Genomic DNA, 20,773 nt, shown 5'->3' on the forward strand with positions numbered 1-20,773 from the left:
TGGGGGAGTTTAACTGGAGGGTCGTTGTAGATCTCTGTGGAAGTGTGTAATAAACGTGATGTGCTTTTTACCTCTGCGGTAAATCTTGCTGGTGAAATGCAGAACTCTTGGTCTGGAGTGCTGTGAGCAGGATGTGCTGCTGCTGCTAGAGAAAACGCAGCTGATCTGGAAAATGCCAATTAGCTGGCAGGTGAATGCCTGAGAGGAAGCTGAACCTCTTTCCCCAGAATATTTTTAAAATGCGAATTTGATGTGAAATATCAAAACAAATCCCCCTGCTCGTTTTCTGTCTCTCTGAATGACCAAACTTGGAAAGCACTGTCAGCTTCCAGGGAGAAAAATCAGTGTTGATGAGCAAGCCTGGCCCTCGGTGTTTGTGTGTGGGGCCTCGCACTGACCTGCTGCTCCTTTACAAGCTGCCAGGACCTGGCCAGTGCCCAGGGCTGCTCTGGCTCTGCCAGGAGGGCGTGGGCAGGCTCAGGGGCAGCTCTGCACCTCCACTCCCAGGGGGGATTTTGTGCCAGGACAGCCCCGACTCATTCACCCTCCACGCCTTTATTCACCCTCCATCCTGCCTAGTGAGAGCTCCTGGGCCAGGGCAAGGCTCTGAGAGCCTTCTGCAAGTGCTTTCCCCTTTTGGGACGTGCTTTCCCCTCTCCGGAAGTTCTTTCCCCTTTTGGGACGTGCTTTCCCCTCTCTGGAAGTGCTTTCCCCTATTTGGGAAGTGCTTTCCCCTATTTGGGAAGTTCTTTCCCCTGTTTGGGAAGTTCTTTCCCCTTTTTTGGAAGTGCTTTCCCCTCTCTGGAAGTGCTTTCCCCTATTTGGGAAGAGCTTTCCCCTTTCTGGAAGTGCTTTTCCCTCTCTGGAAGTTCTTTCCCCTGTTTGGGAAGTGCTTTCCCCTTTTTGGGAAGTGCTTTCCCCTTTTTGGGAAGTGCTTTCCCATTTTTGGGAAGTGCTTTCCCCTTTCTGGAAGTGCTTTCCCCATTTGGGAAGTTCTTTCCCCTCTCTGGAAGTGCTTTCCCCTGGAAGGATGAGGAAGGGGAGGAGGGGGAGCACGCTGAGGTTCCAGGTCCAGGGGTGCCTTTCCTGAGGGATGCAGAGCTCTCCAGGGACAGATCTCATCCCTCCAGCTCTGCACCTCTGTGCCCAGGCTGCCCGGCAGGATCTCTGCAGGAAAACAATGATTCTCCAGCTGCGCTGGTGGCTACAGCACTTTTCCTTCCATCTTAAACAGGACTGGCAGACCTGTAGCAGCGTGCAATAAGCCCCTGTTAGTAACAGGGAGCACCTTTCAGGAGACAGCGGTGAGGAGAGAGGAGATCTTAGTCTGGAGAAGAGAAATCCCTGTGTTTGTGCTCATGGCACTGACTCAGGTGTGGGTGAAAGGCCCAGCCCTGGCCCGGGCTCTGCCAGGTTCACTCAGGGCCAGCACACTGCGCTGGGGGGCAGTCAGAGCTGGGGCAGCACCCCCAGCCCCACAGACCCTGCAGGAAACGAGCAGCAACTCCTTACAGCCAGTCCTAATGCTCTTCACAAGGATAATGACTTCATCAGCAAGCTGCGTTAAAAACATTATTAGCAATCTGGGGTAGAACAAGCTGATAAATCCTCAGGTCTCTTTTTTTTTTTTTTTTTTCCCTCATTTTCTGTAATAAGTCTTTGTGTGTTTTACTCTCTCAGGTGTGCAAATAAAAGAAACTTCTGTCTGCTTGGAATGCGGATTGCACACGTGCTAAAAGCACCACAGCTTTGCTTTTCGTTTGGAGCTTTTATTAAAGTGAAGTTTTATTTCGCTTCCTAAAGAGAGGGCTGACTTCAACAAGGGGGAGAGTGGAGTTTTGTAACTGGAAGAGGGCTGTAAAAGCTCTGCAAATTCGGGATTGTCGGGATTGCATTTCCAGCCATTGTTTGTTGGGCTGATGAAATTTGGGCTCCTCGGGAGTGTGCTGGCTGAGGGAGAATTAATGAATGTTTGTCGAGCACCATCCGAGCCTCTGTGGCTGCTTTTCCTTCCCTTTCCACCCTGGGAAGGACCCACATGGATTTTTGTTCAAGCAGCATGGTATTTGTGGTGGTTTGGACATTTGTGAGAGCAGGGATGCCTGTGGCTTCTACCCACATTGCAGTGGCACTTAATTAAAGTGGCTGTTACTCAGGCCAGAATTCTAATGCCATTTTCTCCTCTTTCTTTCAGAGGGAAGTGCAACATCTCCCATTTCTCTGACATATTTGCTGCTAGAGAGTTCAAGGCACGGGTGGATTCATTTTTCTACATCCTGGGCTATAATCCAGAGACAAGGTAAGTGGAAATGGCTTTTCAACTCCACTTCACCATGACCTGAGCTGGTGTTCACTCAAAGGTTGGGCTTGATGATCCTGAAAGTCTTTTCCCACCTTAATTCTGTGAAAATTACTCAAGGGAAGAAAGGTGGAAATGCAGCTGGTAGGAGGCTGGGGTGGAGGGGATGCAGGGGAGAAGCTGCATCTCTTGGAGTGTGTTTATCCAGAAGAAAAATAAGAGTAGAAAATAAAACTGTGCGGTGAGTCCTGATGACAGCCAGGTGCATCTCTGGGTTAAATAGCGTGCTGCTTCTAAACAGCTTCTTGGAAATCTGGGAGTTTGTTAAAGCTTGCAAACTTCAGCAGGAATTCTTGGCTGTCGCGTTGGCTGAATGCACACCCCTGAAAGTACTCCTAAAAATCACTGGCACATTCTAGTCAGCGAGGTTGAGATTCAGACACTTCGAAGGGATCAAATTGAAAGTTTTTAAGTGTGGAAATTGTTGCTTTCCTGTGTAAATGATTGTGCAGGAATATCAAGAATGCCTGGTTCATGCTTTGCCGGCCTAGAACAAATGAGAGGGACAGAAAGAACTTTTTTTTTTGGGTATCAGTTCATTTTTGAGGAAGGTGTGTCCATTCTGCCTGGGGTTTGTTCAGTCAGCTCTGTTTGGAAAGCTCAATCCAGGCTGTAGCTTTGTTATTTTCTGGGTCCAAACACGACACTTTGTCCATTCTAACACAGAAAAGGCCTCACAAGAGCCAGCCCTGGGGAGTTTGCTGTTTGGGGAGGATGTTTCCATGTGAAAGATGAATAATTTGGCCCAGGGCTGTGCCCCCTGGAAGGGGATTGTTCTCTCAGTGCAGAACCTCAGCTGTGGACCTTGATTTCCAGAGATGCTGTGGAGAAAAGTCTCGTTTGAAGTGGGGGGTTGGACAAGCATATGGACAATAAATATTTGAATTGTTCTGTGGTAGATTCACTGTTTCTAGTGCAGAGCTGAATCTTTGTGCTTCAGGGCATTGTCTGCAGTTAGGAAGGAGTTGTATTATTATTATTATCAATAATGATCATTAATAATTAATTATGTGGATATTTATTATGAAATTTCCTATTTCTGAGGCTTCCTGTGCCTCCTTCTGAAGTGTCTCAACGTGTCTTTGTGGCTGGGAGGGGACTGGGCTGTGAAATCCCTCACTGGGGGCATTTCCCATTCTCTGGGAGTCCCTCGCCGGTGGTGGAAGGTGCTGAGCCCTGGGAAAATCCCAAATTCAAATCCCAAATGTTAAAATGCTCCTGGAACATCAGTGGTGTGTTTTCTCCAGGGCAGTCCACCAAGGCAGGGCTTGATGAGGTTTTCCTGGTGCCCTCCCTGACCCCCGTGTTGGTCACTTTGTGCATTTTGGGTTGGAGTGTTTGCAGGGGTGGCCAAGGGATGATTTCCCCTGTGAAATGGCTTTTGTTGTTGTTGTTGTTGTTGTTGCTGTCAGTGGGGGTTTAAACCCATTTTCTGGGCAGAAGTAGCTGTTAATTCTTCCAGCTATTAGAGAGTGACTGAGCCTGAAAGGATCAATGAAATGACAGAGCAGAGCACTTAGTGATCAGCTAATTACTGGGACCGGCCAGCTCTGAAAAGTCGGGTTTTCTTCATTTGGTCGCAGCCAGTTTTGGGTTGTTTTTTTTTTAATTAATTCCAGCTCTTGAGCGTGTATTTTGTGTTGGAATGGGGGAGGCTCAGAGAGAGGAGCTCAGGGGAAGTTGTTGGGTAATTTCTGACCTGTGTCTTGTGCTGATTTCTGGGGCCGGATTTCCTTTGCTCCGGGAGGTGAAAGTGTTGTCGGGCGCATTTCAGGGCGGCCTTTGTCACTTTTACCTTCCACTTTCCGAAAGTAAAGGGTAATTTCCTACAGTAAAGAATAATTTTGTTTAACGTGGGAGGGTGAGAGACACTCCTGGTTGTTGGACAGGGTTGTAGGAGAAGGTTCTGGATGCTGCAGACTGTGGGGTGGGACCCAAAAAATCCCGACCTGGGGTTGTGTGTGCAGGGAGGGATTTCTGTCAGGGATTCTGGGCTCAGCAGAAGATGCTCACAAACTTTTGCAGGACTCAGCGTGGCGGGGATCTGTTTGAGTGTGTTCATATGTTTGCAGAGAAGCTATTTTTGTGTTGTATTTGCAAAATAACTTTGGGGAAAAAAAAAAAAAAAAACCCAGACTGCAAAACCATCCCCATCACTGGGGGCCCTTTTGTTGTTGGAGAACACAGAGCTCAGGGAAAAGTCGTTCTGTCCTTTCTGTGCTGTTTGAAACTTGGGTTTAGCTCGGGGAACATCGAGCCTGGTCCTGGTGCTGATCATTTTCCTCTGCTCTGGAATTGCTCAGCCTGCGCCTTTTGGGATCATTTCTGCGCTGCAGGCTGGGTGTTCTCTGCACAGGGCTGCAGAGGGTGTGTCAGTAATTCTCACATCGCTTTGTGGGGCGAAAGCCGGGCTGGTCCAGAGGGTCGAGGCTGAGCGTTCTCCCCCTGGGCAGCGTTAATCGCGGCGGAGCTGCCCCGTGTTCCCGGCTCTCCGGAGTGGGGATTGCATCGCAGCGCTGCCAGCGGAGGGGAAGAAACTTCCGTTTATGTCAGGGACTTGGAAAGAATTAATTTCCTGTCTCTTCAGAGTGACTGCTTTGACAGTGACTGATGCCACTAACAACTGGGAAGCTCCAGCCGGGGTTGATTGCTGTGTTAGAGGATCCCGGCTGTATTTATTTATTTCTTCGTGGATCCCTGGCTGTATTTATTAGCAGATCTTGGCTGCATTTGTTAGCAGATCCCTGGCTGTATGTATTTATTTACGGATCCCTGGCTGTATTTATTAGCGGATCCCCGGTTGTATTTATTTATTTATTTGTGGATCCCTGGCTGTATTTATTAGCAGATCCTGGCTGCATTTGTTAGTGGATCCTGGCTGTATTTATTAGCAGATCCTGGCTGCATTTGTTAGTGGATCCTGGCTGTATTTATTAGCAGATCCTGGCTGCATTTGTTAGTGGATCCTGGCTGTATTTATTAGCAGATCCTGGCTGCATTTGTTAGTGGATCCTGGCTGTATTTATTAGCAGATCTTGGCTGCATTTATTAGCAGATCCCTGGCTGTATATATTTATTTACGGATCTCTGGCTGTATGTATTTATTTATGGATCCCTGGCTGTAATTATTTATTAGCGGATCCCCGGCTGTATTTATTTATTAGCAGATCCCTGGCTGTATTTACTGGCGGATCCCGGGCTGTGTTTATCTCCTGGTGGATCCGGGGCCGTATTTACGGATCCCGGGCTGTATTTACGGACCCCGGGCCGTATTTACGGACCCCGGGCTGTATTTATTTATCTCTCTCCTGGCGGAGCCCGGACTGTATTTACGGATCCCGGGCCGTATTTACGGACCCCGGGCTGTATTTATTTGTCTCCCTCCTGGCGGACCCCGGGCTGTATTTACGGACCCCGGGCTGTATTTATTTGTCTCTCCTGGCGGACCCCGGGCTGTATTTGCGGACCCCGGGCTGTATTTATTTGTCTCTCCTGGCGGACCCCGGGCTGTATTTACGGACCCCGGGCTGTATTTATTTGTCTCCCTCCTGGCGGACCCCGGGCTGTATTTGCGGACCCCGGGCTGTATTTATTTGTCTCTCCTGGCGGATCCCGGGCTGTATTTACGGACCCCGGGCCGTATTTACGGACCCCGGGCTGTATTTATTTGTCTCTCCTGGCGGACCCCGGGCTGTATTTGCGGACCCCGGGCTGTATTTATTTGTCTCTCCTGGCGGAGCCCGGGCTGTCCCCGCCGCGTTCCCAGCCGAGCGGCGCGGGCGCCGGGCGCCGTTCCGGAGGAAGGAGGAGGAGGAGGAGGGAGGAGGAGGAGGAGGAAGGCGGAGGGAGGGTCACAGCACATGCTCAGTGCCGCCGGTCCGAGGGCGAAGTTTCTGCGTTCTGCGTGCGGGCTTAGGTCACAGCACAAGCTCAGTGCAGGCTCGGCGAGGGCTCGCAGCCCGCATGTGCCTCCATTTTGAGTTGGCCGGGTGGCGGAGGCAGAGTTTGGGCCGGGAGCTGAGCGCTCGGCGATCCATCCCGGCCCGCGGCCGCCTCTCGCAGCCATGGACGATCCACTGGGGGCCTGCAGGTAGGCTCCGTGCGCCGGCCTGCCCGCGGGCCGCTGCCTCTGTGCTCTCCTTCGTCCGGGGCTGCTGCTGCTGCGGCTGCTGCTGCTGCTGCTCCTGCTCCTGCTCCTGCTGCGGCTGCGGGTGGCAGCGCTGCCGGGGGGCACTGCCGGGGGACACGGGCTGCAGCTGCTGCTGCCTGGGGGATTGGGGTGTTCCAGCTGTGGGCAGCTGCAGGGCACCGGGGGTGCTGGGGGATGTGACAGCTGGGTCACAGTGCAGCAGCATCCAGCTGCTGTCTGCTCCGGGATGGAGCCGGTGTCTGCTCCGGGATGGAGCCGGTGTCTGCTCCGGGATGGAGCCGGTGTCTGCTCCGGGATGGAGCCGGTGTCTGCTCCGGGATGGAGCCGGTGTCTGCTCCGGGATGGAGCCGGTGTCTGCTCCGGGATGGAGCCGCTGTCTGCTCCGGGATGGAGCCGCTGTCTGCTCCGGGATGGAGCCGCTGTCTGCTCCGGGATGGAGCCGGTGTCTGCTCGGGGATGGAGCCGCTGTCTGCTCCGGGATGGAGCCGCTGTCTGCTCCGGGATGGAGCCGCTGTCTGCTCCGGGATGGAGCCGCTGTCTGCTCCGGGATGGAGCCGCTGTCTGCTCCGGGATGGAGCCGCTGTCTGCTCCGGGATGGAGCCGCTGTCTGCTCCGGGATGGAGCCGCTGTCTGCTCCGGGATGGAGCCGCTGTCTGCTCCGGGATGGAGCCGCTGTCTGCTCCGGGATGGAGCTCCTGTCTGCTCCGGGATGGAGCCGCTGTCTGCTCCGGGATGGAGCCGCTGTCTGCTCCGGGATGGAGCCCCTGTCTGCTCGGGGATGGAGCCGCTGTCTGCTCCGGGATGGAGCCGCTGTCTGCTCGGGGATGGAGCCGCTGTCTGCTCGGGGATGGAGCTCCTGTCTGCTCGGGGATGGAGCCGGTGTCTGCTCCGGGATGGAGCCGCTGTCTGCTCCGGGATGGAGCCGCTGTCTGCTCCGGGATGGAGCCGCTGTCTGCTCCGGGATGGAGCCGGTGTCTGCTCCGGGATGGAGCCGGTGTCTGCTCCGGGATGGAGCCGCTGTCTGCTCCGGGATGGAGCCGCTGTCTGCTCCGGGATGGAGCCGCTGTCTGCTCGGGGATGGAGCCGCTGTCTGCTCGGGGATGGAGCTCCTGTCTGCTCGGGGATGGAGCCGGTGTCTGCTCCGGGATGGAGCCGCTGTCTGCTCCGGGATGGAGCCGCTGTCTGCTCCGGGATGGAGCCGCTGTCTGCTCCGGGATGGAGCCGCTGTCTGCTCCGGGATGGAGCTCCTGTCTGCTTCGGGATGGAGCCGCTGTCTGCTCCGGGATGGAGCCGCTGTCTGCTCCGGGATGGAGCCGCTGTCTGCTCCGGGATGGAGCCGCTGTCTGCTCCGGGATGGAGCCCCTGTCTGCTCCGGGATGGAGCCGCTGTCTGCTCCGGGATGGAGCCGCTGTCTGCTCCGGGATGGAGCCGCTGTCTGCTCCGGGATGGAGCCGCTGTCTGCTCGGGGATGGAGCCGCTGTCTGCTCCGGGATGGAGCCGGTGTCTGCTCCGGGATGGAGCCGGTGTCTGCTCCGGGATGGAGCCGCTGTCTGCTCCGGGATGGAGCCGCTGTCTGCTCGGGGATGGAGCCGGTGTCTGCTCCGGGATGGAGCCGCTGTCTGCTCCGGGATGGAGCTCCTGTCTGCTCCGGGATGGAGCCGCTGTCTGCTCCGGGATGGAGCCCCTGTCTGCTCCGGGATGGAGCCGCTGTCTGCTCCGGGATGGGGCCGGTGTCTGCTCGGGGATGGAGCCGCTGTCTGCTCGGGGATGGAGCCGCTGTCTGCTCCGGGATGGAGCCGGTGTCTGCTCCGGGATGGGGCCGGTGTCTGCTCGGGGATGGAGCCGCTGTCTGCTCGGGGATGGAGCTCCTGTCTGCTCCGGGATGGAGCCGGTGTCTGCTCCGGGATGGAGCCGCTGTCTGCTCCGGGATGGAGCTCCTGTCTGCTCCGGGATGGAGCCGCTGTCTGCTCCGGGATGGAGCCGGTGTCACCTCCCAGGCTGGGTGTTTCTGTGCTGATGGAGTGCCCTGATCGCAGTGACACTTTCCCCGGAGCCGCTGTCGCAGTCCTGGCCTGTCAGTGCCATGCAGGTGACGCTGGTGCGCCTGCGTTGCAGCGCTGCGGGGGAGCAGCTCGGGGCCAGCTGTGCAGGCATCCCCAGGCTGACGGGATAAAGTGCAGGGTTTGGGCTCTGAGGCCCCTGTGGGACAGGCAGCCGTGTCACTGCCAGGTGTAAAGGGCTGCGAGGGCGCTGGCTGTCGTGTTCTCAGCCGCAGGTGGTGTGTCCTCTGTCCCTGTGCCCAGCAGGGCTGTCCTGCCCTCTTCCCTGGAGCTCAGGGCAGCTCCTTTGGAGCAGGGTTTGGGTGGGAAGGGGCCAGGGCTGCGTGTGCTGCTCACTGTGACCCCTCTGCCCTGCTCACAGTGTCACTCGCGGGCAGGGCCTGTGTCCCTGGGGCTTGGAGGGACGGTGTGGCACATGGGCACAGAGTGACAGACGAGGGCGGGCAGCTCCAGACTCACAGCAGGGATTTGGAGGAGAAGTTAGGAAGGAATTGTTCCCTGGGAGGGTAGGCAGGCCCTGGCACAGGAGTTCCCAGAGCAGCTGTGGCTGCCCCTGGATCCTGGCAGTGCCCAAGGCCAGGCTGGACACCGGGGCTTGGAGCCCCTGGGGCAGTGGGAGGTGTCCCTGCCATGGCAGGGCTGGGACAGGACGAGCTTTAAGGTCCCTTCCAACGCAACCCAGCCTGTGATTCTTGTCAGGAGCTGAGGAATGAGCGATGAATAAACCTGCAGAATTCTGCCCGTGTCAGTGCCCTGCCCATGTCTGTATCCTCCTCCAAGTGCCATCCCTGTAAGCATTTCCTTTTATCCCTGCAGAGCATTAAAACCATCATGAGCACCCATTTCCTGTGGGTCCCTGCTCGCTGTGGCCGTTGGCTGAAGCAAAGTCCTGTAATGATGACAGAGCTCAGTTCCCCTGAGCTCCAGCTTGGCTGGATCACCTCATAGCTCAGAGAGGAGTCTCCCCAGGCCTGGGCTTTGGACACATTCTTATTCCTAATAAAGGAACTCCTTGAATCGCTCCTGCTGCAGGACTGTGCCAGTGCTCTGCCGGAGTACAGGGACAGGGCAGCCTAACACTGGTTTTGAATGTTCGCTTCCAGACAGAGGAGAAGGCCTTGGGCAGCCAGTCCATGAGCAAGCAGCTCCTCAGGTCTGTGTGGAGGTGCACACACACTTGGCTTTAAAAAGAAAACCAACATAAATAACAAAACCCCAACCTCCCTGCTCCCCCCATCCAGGGAAAAAACCCAAACCCTCCCAGGAAAAGCAGCCCAGGGAGAGGCGGGCTGGCAGCAGGGCCAGGCTGTGGTGTCCGGTGCTCTGAGCTCAGCCTGCAGCTGTGCTCCTGCTCTCATTCCCTTCCTCAGGGACAGTTCTGTCCTGGCTGGGTGCCCAGCGGATTCTCCCGGTTCAGGCACTGCTGGTAGGTGGTCTGCTCAGTTAATGCCACTCCAAGCAGCTGTTGGAGATTGCAGACACGTCATGGGAAGTGCTCGAACGTTGTCCTTTGGATGAAGAAAATCCTCTCCCCTTTGTTCTGCCTTCATTCCAGCTTTGTTTTTTTTTTTCCCCCAGGCATGAATCAGTAAGATCACCTCTCTCCCCTTCCTTCCAATTCTTTAGGCTGTAATTTGTTTTAATTGGAGCTCTTTTTCCAGGCGGATGGTGGAGCTGGGGATACCTTCCAGCTCCTTGCCTGCTTCCCATTCCTCATGCTTGTCCCCTCTGACATGAGCTGTTCCCTCTGCCCGTGTGTGCTGCGGGTTTGTGTTGTCAGGCACGTTCGGAGCCCCAGAGGTTGAGCTCTGACCTGATGGAGCTTTGTGGAGAAGGTCCCTGCTGTGCTGTGCCCAGCTCCACTGCCCTGCTGCAGGGCTCAGGCTGCTTTCACAGGGAATATTTGCTCCGGGAAGTGCAGGGACACTGCCTGGCCCTTCTAGAGACTGTGCAGGACAATCAGTCCGTGTTCAAATAACATTCCCTCACCAGTGTAAATGCTGCTCGCAAACAACCTTCTGGTTCTATTAAAATCCCATGTAGCCGGGTAAAAACCTTTGCACTATGCAGTGGTTCGCAGTAATTAATTTTGTTGAACTTGTGATCCAAATGCTGTTGTCTTCCTTACCTGGAGGTGAACAGGTGTCAGAGAGGTGCTCCACGGCACCTGCCAGCAAAATATTCCCCACACAGGTCGTTCCTGAGCGGGGAGAGCGTTTCCTTCCTCTGCAGCATCTGACTGAGTTATTGTCACCTCCACCCCACCTTTTGGGGACAGCACTGAGGACTCTCGGCGGGCTTTTTGTTTTTTCCCCCCTCTTCTCTAAACATGATAAAAACCCCAACTTTTATCTTGAAAAAGCTTTCCCTGTGTGACTGGAGCCTGTGCAAGCATTTCCTCGTGCAGGAGCAGCAGGGGCAGAGCAGCCCCTGCAGCCAGGAGCAGGCTGGGGCTTGCTCTGGAGGGGCAGGTGTTGGGACACGTTTGTTCATTCCTGCTTTGGGGAGAGCAGGGGCTGAGAAACCTTCCCTGGTAAGCTCATCTGCCTCAAATACAGCTTCGATTTTTCACCCAGAAGACGAAATTGCTTCTGCTTAATAATAATAATAATAATAATAATAATAATAATAATAATAATAATAATAATAATAATAATAATAATAATAATAACAACAACAATTACAATTACAATTACAATTACAATTACAGTCATAATAATATAATTTTATTATTAATATTATTATTACTAATTTTTATTGTTATTATTATTACAACACACCATTGCAACAGGTTTTAAGTGAGGCTTAAGCGTACAAGGGGCAAGAATATTTTCTGAGCATTAGGGCACTATTTCTGTAAAATGAAAATGAAAATCTGGCTTAAAGAACGAAGGTTTCAGGCACAGGTGAATTCAGGGCGTTTGTTCCTCTGAGGTGTTTAACTCGGGTTTGAGGCAGTTGTGGGGTTTTTTTGGTTTGAATCGAGCAGCCTGGAGGTGTTTGTCCCCTTTGTGTTTTGAAGAGTGCACTGTTTGAACGTGACGTGCGGGAGATAATTTTGGGTTAAAATGACGAGCCCCTTGGCTCAATATCCTCCTGCCAGCAGTGACCATAACCAGATGCTCTTGGCTGCAGTGCCAGTCACTTCCAGGCCCTGATAAACTGGTTTTTAATCTGCTGAAGTTGGAGTGCAGGAGTTCTGTCCTCCCCTGTTCTGTCCCTCTAGAGATGGACCAAAATGATCCTGGCCAGATGTTTTTAGAGCTGCCTCTGAAGAGCAGGGGTCTTTCCTCTTGGGTATTGGACTATTTGAATTAAAGGATATTTTTTTTTAAAACCCTTTTCTTGGGACTTTCTTGGGAGTTTCTGTTAACTTCACGGAAGTCACAAGTGTCCAGGAATTGCTTTGTTGTGTCCCACTCTCGGTGGGTGTAACTGATGCTGTGGCCATTAATAATGGCTGGTTCGTCAGTGCTGAGTGTGTGACTGCAGCTTGTAATCTATTTTAGCACACACATACCTAACACAGGCTTGGTTTTATTCAGTAAAGCCACTGATGCTGGCACCAGGCCTCATACATCACCCCAAATCTCATAAAATTCACTGTTCGGTTGCTGCAGCTTATTAAAAACAACCACAGAGCCCAAACCCCTCGATGGCCTGGCCTTGAGACGCGCCTCTCCTCTTTTAATCTTTGCCTGTGTAGAAACAATGACTCTTTTGGCTGTTCTTGGCCACCTCCTTGGCCAGTGCCCCGTCCTCACACGGGGGTGACTCGGGCGTCCCGGTGCCGGTTCCGCAGCCCTGACCTCCTGCTGCACGTGCGCTCTGTGCCCCTGCCGTGCCCATGTCACCCTCTGGCCTTTAGCTGTGTTTTTAGCAGGTTTGCCGTGGATTTCAGCGAGTTTGCTCTGAAAACCCATCCTGGAGAGCTCCAGGGAGAGTCAGAAACGCCGTTTGATGCTGTTTGTGGCTGGTTTAAAAGAGCATCCCCGTCACTGAGTTGGGGCTCAGCTCAGTGCGCAGAGTCGGGGCTGGCAGTGCCCGGGGTGGTTTTGTGGGGAGCACAGAACCTCGTCCTGTGTGTGATCGGGTTGGGTTCTGCGTTTCTTTGGGGTTTTGTTTTTAAGCTCGGCGGCAGCACTGAGTTGTTGAGGGCAGGGTGAGCTCAGCAGGACGGCCCCCGGCTGCTGCGGGAGGGACCCGCAGTCACTGCAGGGCAGCTCTGGCAGGGAGAAGGGGAAGGTGAAAGGAGCAGCAGCAGCATTTCCGAGGTCCCTGACCCTGCAGGGGCATCCAGCCCGTGTGCTTCCATCAGCAGCTCCCGGCAGAGCCCTTCCCTGGCCGTGCTGGGCAGGGAGCGGGCTGGGAGCCACACGGGGACAGGGCAGGGCACAGACCCACCGCCAGGGCCCTCCGGCCTCGGGGGCTCTGCTGGGCATTCCCAGCCCCGGATGCTGCCCGGCTCTGGGCGTTCTGTAACGGAGCCCTGGGCCCAGGCTCTCCCCAGGGCTGCTGGGCTGGGCTGGGCTGGGCGGTGGGGCTGCTCTGCTGGCCGTGGTGGCACTGTGGCCATGGGCAGAGCTGCCCGCTGTGCCAGCCTTGGGTGACTGCTCAGTGCGTGGGCACCAAGGCTGGTGACAGAGGGTAAATCTTGTTCTGGTGTTGGGAACTGTGCAGGAGCTGCTGTGCCAGTCTTGGGTGACTGGTGAATGATGTGGGCACCAAGGCTGGTGACAAACAGAGGGTAAATCTTGTTCTGGTGTTGGGAACTGTGCAGGAGCTGCTGTGCCAGCCTTGGGTGACTGCTCAGTGCGTGGGCACCAAGGCTGGTGACAAACGGAGGGTAAATCTTGTTTTGGCGTTGGGAATTGTGCAGGAGCTGCTGTGCCAGCCTTGGGGAACTGGTGAATGGTGTGGGCACCAAGGCTGGTGACAAACGGAGGGTAAATCTTGTTCTGGTGTTGGGAACTGTGCAGGAGCTGCTGTGCCAGCCTTGGGTGACTGCTCAGTGCGTGGGCACCAAGGCTGGTGACAAACAGAGGGTAAATCTTGTTCTGGCGTTGGGAATTGTGCAGGAGCTGCTGTGCCAGCCTTGGGTGCCTGGTGAATGGTGTGGGCACCAAGGCTGGTGACAAACAGAGGGTAAATCTTGTTTTGGCATTGGGAATTGTGCAGGAGCTGCTGTGCCAGCCTTGGGTGCCTGGTGAATGGTGTGGGCACCAAGGCTGGTGACAAACAGAGGGTAAATCTTGTTTTGGCATTGGGAATTGTGCAGGAGCTGCTGTGCCAGCCTTGGGTGCCTGGTGAATGGTGTGGGCACCAAGGCGGGTGACAAACAGGGTAAGAGCTGTTTAGTGCTGGAGCTGTTCAGGCACTGCTGTGCCAGCCTTCCTCCCTGTCTCCTCCTGCCCAGAGCTGGCAGACGGGAGCTGTGGCCCAGCCTGTGCCCAGTCCGTGCCCGTCCTCTCCTCGGAGCTGCCCCGATGGCGCCGGCTGCCCTGGAGCCCGCCGGGGGAGAGGAGAGCCTGGGCTGGGGCCGGCCGTGCTCCCTGCCCTCCTGCAGCTCTGGGGCTGCTGTTTGCCCTGCTCTGCCTCTGCCTTGTTGATATTCCAGCGCTGGCTCCCAGCTCCTTTCCGACCAGCCCCTGTTTACTTTGCAGAACACAACGTTGCCATGGCAGCAGGTTACTTTTCAAAGGGAACATCTTGTCATTATATTTAATCCACTGCAGCTGAGGAGGACTGAAATATTAAGTTGTTGTTGCTATGGATACTGCTTTGTTACAGCAGTTTCTTTTGTGTCACATTTCATATACAGTGTTGGCTCCTTTTTTTCCCCCTTTCCCGTGGAATAAACACAGGATGCCGTTCCATTCTCATTGTAATTGCTCTCACCAATATGATTTAGCTTCAAATCCACAGTGCACTTTAGTTTCCATAGCAAGAATTTTGCTTTCCGTTTGAAACCCGTTCCTGGGGATGTGGAAACAGTGGAAATTGCAGAGCAGGTGGCTTGTCCTCCAGGAGCCAGGGGCTTTGTGCCCTTTTAGAATCCAGGTGGGATGGCGAGCAGGCTGCCAGAGCTTCCCTCACCTTTTGGGCAGGGGAGGGAGCACCTTGAGGTGTGAGTATTCCCAGGAAATGGTTGACTGGGTGATGGAAAGGCTCACAGAAATATTTCTGCTTCGTGAGGAATGGCTGGAGAGCCCCACTGAGCTCCCACAGAAAGAGCTGGGAGCAGAAGTCCCATCCCAAGCTTTGCTTTTAACTTTGCAGTTACAGGATGCTCCAGCCTCAGTTCTTAAATGTCTGATTTGTCCTGTTCACTGTGGTGCAGCTGAAGAAGTGGGGAGCTGGGGGGTGTTTGGTTCTTGCTGTGTGAGCTGAAAGCAGCTCGGGGTGGGCACAAGCCCTGCCCAGGAACATCACTTGCTCCGATGAGTGGGGATGTGCACGGCCTTAGAATGAATTCTGGGAGGAAAGGAAGAGCGTCAGCATCTTCTGCTGTCAGCTTCCCCTTCGCTCCTCACAGGGAGGAGTTCTGACACCTCGTAGTAACCTGGTGTTCAGTGTAGAACTTTGTGAACAGAGAATTGATTTCCTACTTCAGTCATTGCCTTGCAGAACCTGAAAACAAGGAAACGGTGTCAGCCCGTCTTGCAAAAATACGCATTGGGGGGGAACATTCTGAGGTGTCCTCATGGTTTTCTGGAGGCTTGTGGCTGATATTTGGAGTGGATTTGTTTCCTGGGAGGGTGGCACTGCCCCAGCCCCTGCCGAGGGACACCTCCCACAGACCAGGTTACTCAACCCCCCTGAGCACATCCCCTTTTGTTTCCTAAATAATTTGTTCTTTCTGCTGCCTCATCCGCGTTGGAAATGCAATGACAAGAAAGGAACATGACGCCGAAGTTCATTAATTGCAATTCTTTCTCATTGCTCTTTTCCCTTTGTGTCTTAGGAGGCTGAACAGTACCCAAGGTGAGATCAGAGTTGGACCCAGCCACCAGGTAAGGGGTTTTCTTTGTGCTCAATACCCTGGGATGCTCTTGCCTCTCGGTGTGTGCAGGTGTCAGTGGTTTGAGATTGCCTGTGTTCAGATCTGCTGAGGCTTTTCAGCAGCATCTCTAGATGACTCACTTCTGGGAGTTCTTCAGGCTTCCTCAGCTCAGTTACTGGGACTTTTCTGTGTCAGACGTTGATATGTGAATGATTCTCAGCAGCAGAAGTGCTGTTGGGTTAATTCTTGAATCAGACTGAGGGAACTGCTGGAAGTTAAAGAAGTGCTTTAAGTCATTTGGCTTGTTCAAACAGAACTTGAGGAAGCTGCTGAGTGTGTTCACGCACTGGGAAGCAGAATAAGGTTAAGACTCTAGATGTTCCTGGTATGTTAATTCTGATTTGAGAGAAATCCTTCGTAAGCATTGGAAATAATCTGTTCTTAAAGAGTATTAACACACAGCTTGCTCTGGTTCCTGGGGCCAGATCTGTCACTGGCAGCTGAGGCCTCTCCTTTTCCTGAGGAATTGACTTTGTACTGTCCAAGGGCTGGAGTTTTGTACCCGAGTGATGAATATTCATTCAGGCCCTCTTAAAAATCTCGCTTAAGAACTAGTGAAAGTAAATATTTATGGAACCTGATGTCACATTCTTGAGGATGTTTTGCCTTCAGAGGAAAAAAGTCCTTGGCAATTAAACCTGTAGTGTTCTTTTCAGTAGTCATAACAAGAGTTCTGCAAATGATACCTTCAAAACAACTTTCATCTCAAATTGTCATCTAATATTTTGGCAGGCATTAGTCACCCTGCTCTAAGGTGTAATTACCACGTGCATTAGTGGATGGTGGAGGGAAAAAAAAGGAGGAAGAAGGTCCATTGATTTAGAAAACTGTTAATTCTCGCTTGCTTCGTGTTTTAGACTTCCACTGTTCCCTCCCTCGTCCTTGTTTGTGACAGGTGTCATCCCTGCCACCCCCTCGGTGAGCAGCCGGTGAAGGCAGCGGAATGCAGAGCCTGAGGTCCCACCAGGGGCTCCTGGTGGCTCTGGAGCCTTCATTTTCCCTCAGCTGTGCTCTGCCAGGGCGGTGGGCGTCCCCCCAGCCCTGCCCGTGTCCCCAGAGCAGGCAGATGTTCTGTAGGATTGCAGAGCTCTGAGGATTCCCCTCCCAGGGGAGCACAGGGGGTCTCGGCTGGATCCTCTCCCGGGACAACTTTGGGGACGGGTGACAGCCAGGGAGCTTTGGGGTCCCCACCCTGCAGGTGGGGCTGGGGACGAGCTGGCCATGGTCTTGATGGTCGTGGAGATGTTCTCCAGGCTCAGTGATGAAGAGGAAGCTGCTCCTGGAGGAAGGAAGCGCATGCCAAGGGTGGAGGAGGCTGAGCTGTGCGGCCCCCTGCGTGCTGCAGTGCCTCTCACAGAAATCCCAGGGCCGCCTCAGCCCTGCCACGAGAGAAGTTCAATGACACAGCCAGCTTTCCCAGGCAAGAAGTAAAATAAAGTACAGATTAAAGAGCAGAACATGAAAGACATCTGAACCTGTGACTTGTAATTACTGGTTCTGTATAAATGTTGCCTCTCAAATACGTTCAACGTTGTAAGTATAGGAGGTAATTATAGGGCTTAAAAGCTGGTTCTGAAGAGGCTCTCAGCTATCTCATCTCAGAGCAGGAGATGACTAAAGATGCTAATTGGGTCTCTGGATAGAGTGCAATACTTATTTAGAGGCAGTGTTCATTTTGCTGAGCTATCTCCCTTTCAGGAAACGTCTTTGTTTCTCTTTGGAGTTCTGATGATTTACCCGGCATTTAATTTTAAACTCAGTGTCAAATGTGTGGGGTTTCTTGCTGGTTTCTGATGGGACACGTGTGGTAACAACCTTCCTGCCTTCCTTCAGGTGTGTGTGTGCTCCGTGGGGGTGTCAGGCAGCTGGGTCAGGGTCCCTGTGACAAACGCAGCTGCCGTGTCTGAGGGGAATTGTCCAGCACCTCTGGGCTTCCAAACCACAAAATGCTTTTCTCCCAACCTCTGCCGTGTACAGAGAGAGGCTCCACTGGCACTGGCTGAGGTGGTGCCAGCCCCGAGTGATCCTCAGGAAAACCACTGCCCTTCTGGGGAAGGAATGCTGGATGGAGGGAAGGGGTTGGGGCTTTGGGTGCCTCAGCGTCCTCGGAGCTCTGAAACGTGGGCCAAGCCCCTTCACCACCTGCCTGAACATCTCCCACCGAGCACGCCGGGCTGCTGCAGGGAATGCCCAGGCCTGTGTGTCCCCTGGCATGAGGAGCAGGTGCCATGTGTGTGTGTGTGTGTGTTTTGCAGGCCAAGCTCCCCGAGCTGCAGCCGTTCCCTTCCCCGGACGGGGACACGGTGACCCAGCACGAGGAGCTGGTGTGGATGCCAGGAGTCAACGACTGTGACCTGCTCATGTACCTCAGGGCAGCCAGGTGGGTTCAGCCCCACCCTGCTGTGCCCCCGGGGATCCCTCCTTCACTCTGGCCTGCTGTGCTGTTAATTTTAATTTTTTTTTCCCCCAAACCAATGAAGAGAGGGGGTGTTGAAATAGGTTTCCCCCAAAAGACCCCGTTCAGAAGTTTCCTCACCAACTGACCCTAAAGCAAGAGAGTGTCATCAGCTGAATGGTGGGTTTGAGACAAGAAGGGTCAGATTTGGGCCAGCGCAGCAGCCTCCCATCCCCTGTGGCTCTGGAGTTCAGTGCAGGGGCAGCAGGGCGCCGTGGGATGGGGGACACGGAGCTGGGGCAGCAGGGAATCCCCTTGGCAGCTCCAGTGTGCATTTCAGTTCTCCCCTGTGGGTTCAGCAGCCCCACTGGTGGGTTTCACGGTAATTCAGAGTCCCAGTGAGTTACCTGCAGGAATTCAGGGGCTGGGGAATCTGCGGTTGCAGTCAGTTTTCTGACACAATAAAACCAAATGACAGCACCAAGTTCGCTGTCTCTGCTGAGGCTCCTTTCCCCTGTCTGCAGGTTTCAGCTTCTGTAATCCTGATCAGGCTCTGCTCCTTCGGCAGTGCAGACTTCCAGCTGATGAAGGCAAATTAGATTGGATTTTAATGCTGGATTTATTCCCTGTGCCGGGGTGACTCAGCTTTGCAGAGCCTTCTTTGATCCACAGCGTGGCCTGGCCCTACAGTTCACGATTTAGGGCGTGCATGCAGCATTTGTGGGGCGCCCTGGGAGGAGGGACTGACCCTTTCCCTGCCCTTGCAGGAGCATGGCAGCCTTTGCAGGGATGTGTGACGGGGGATCCACGGAGGATGGATGCGTGGCTGCCTCCCGGGACGACACCACCCTCAACGCCCTCAACACCGTAAGTGACCCCTGGGGAGGCACAGCCCCCCTGGGCCCCCCAGAGAGGGGCTGCAGCCCGGCTTTGGTGGGCAGGCCACACTTTGGGCTCCCATTTCTCAGTGGTTTAACTCCCTCTCAAAAGCCGAGTGATTTTCGAAGGAAGTTCAGTGGTGAGCTCGTGGGTTGTGCCCCAAAGGTGACCCCAGGGAGTGTTTTTGGGGCCGCCAGCTGGACCTGAGCTGGCTCCTTGGTTTGTCTGGGCTTTTCACTGGAGCTGGAGTGCCTGAGCTCTGCCCAGGGGAGACGTTCCTGGTGTTCTTTCCCTTGGGTGGAGGCCCCTGGGGCTGGTGCCTGCGCACCCCGCGCTGGGCTGAGCTGTTCCCTGACATCCTTCTCAAGTTTCTGTCGAGGTCAATAATCATTAAAGAGGTTTTGGAATTGGAATTTCTTTCCCCTTATCTGTAATAATAGCCTAATGCCGAAAATTCATTTGACTTCAGTGCTTCTCTATCAGCTTTAATTACTCCCTTTAATCGCTTGGCAGCCCGAGGAATCTGCCCTTGCACTTGTACAGTTCTTGCTGCTGAAATTAGATTTAGTCCCAAAATATTTTTGGTTTTGTTCTTCTGGTTCTTTTCTCTTGGGTGTTTCTAGTGCATGTCTATTTCAGAGAATGCTTTCCTCGTCCACCTTGAATTTTTCTAGGAAAGAGTTTCCTTATAAATAATAGTTCTGTCAGGGATATTTTAAGAAACTTTGGCTTATTCCTGAGACCTTTTTGACTTCAGACAGTTCAGATAGGTCACCTGTTGTCCTGGCAAAATGGCACCTTTTTAAAACTTCAGTTCACCACCTATTTAAGAGAGATCAGATTTATCTGCTCCATGATTTGTGAGCCTCTTAACCTGCACTAAGTTGCGTCTTTGTTTAGAAATTATCATATGCAACCCAGGAGATGAATGTAAAAGAAAACGGTGTGCCATGATTCCTTATTATGGAAATCCAATAAACTTCAGGGCAGCACTCCACATAAATCAGTCCTGACAAGCTCCTTTGGTGCTGTTTTATTTATGTAATAACAGGTGCTGTAAGCCCCCAGAATGATTTATTGTTAATTATGCCAGATAGAAATGAGGATCATGGCAGGCACAGTGCTACATGCAGACATCACACACATGTATTTTTATCTCAGCTCACTGCAGTGATTATTCACTGCACATTCCAGGTGGATTCCAGCCCCCGGTCCTTTGTTTGGCTCTCGGGGTTTGGGGCCACATGTTTGTCACTGTGACCCTCAGGAAGGAAATGAAGTTTTCACGTGGAGTTTGCTGGTGTTGGGCTGGGAGGGCTGGAGGAGGACACAGCAGCTCCTGCAAGACTTTCCCCATAAAAACGGTGAAAAAAATATCCCAGGAAGCTCATCCTGCTCTTTGGGGGAAGGTGATGCCAGGTCTGATAGTCCAGGGGAGGATGGAGCAAGGTGAAAATTGAATTTGGGAACCTTGCTGCTGGCAGTGCTGAGGAGGGAGAGCTGGGGGAAATCCTGGAGTAGTTCCTTCCCCTCCCTCCTCACCTCCTCTTTGCCCTCCAGACTCTGAGCATCAGCTGTGCCTTCAGGTCCTGTCTGTGTCCACAGCGGTGCAAAGGCAGAAACTCAGGGGCTCTTTTCTCCCCCTGAGCTGTGCCTGCTGGCCGGAGGTTCCGCCCTGCAGCCCCCAGAGCTCCCAGGCCAGGCAGGAATTCGCCCCCTGCCCTGTGCTCAGGTCTGACACAATCCACTCGCAGGGGTCAGCCCGGTGCTGTGCGCAGCAGAGCCTGGGCCGGGCAGGGAGCAAACTCGGCCTGGGATCTCTGAGCTTTGCTCGGTGTTTCTGCTGGGGAAAGCAGAGCCAGCCGCT

At 53.8% G+C, this 20,773-nt stretch overlaps 1 protein-coding gene across 2 annotated transcripts in view; it reads left to right on the top strand.

Moving 5' to 3' along the window:
- The window catches only part of RERE (arginine-glutamic acid dipeptide repeats), a 180,213-nt gene that overhangs the window by 94,548 nt on the left and 64,892 nt on the right, over window positions 1-20,773 (top strand). For both annotated transcript variants that reach the window (XM_066202941.1, XM_066202940.1), the window contains exons 6-9: window positions 2,195-2,299; window positions 15,534-15,582; window positions 17,888-18,012; window positions 18,795-18,894. In XM_066202941.1, the coding sequence (XP_066059038.1) occupies window positions 2,195-2,299; window positions 15,534-15,582; window positions 17,888-18,012; window positions 18,795-18,894 (379 nt within the window). The remainder of the gene's footprint in view (window positions 1-2,194; window positions 2,300-15,533; window positions 15,583-17,887; window positions 18,013-18,794; window positions 18,895-20,773) is intronic.

The sequence above is a fragment of the Chamaea fasciata genome, unplaced genomic scaffold, assembly GCF_029207755.1.
Source record: "Chamaea fasciata isolate MVZ Bird 193981 ecotype frontalis unplaced genomic scaffold, bChaFas1.0.hap1 SCAF_23, whole genome shotgun sequence".
Taxonomy (NCBI): Eukaryota; Metazoa; Chordata; class Aves; order Passeriformes; family Sylviidae; genus Chamaea; species Chamaea fasciata.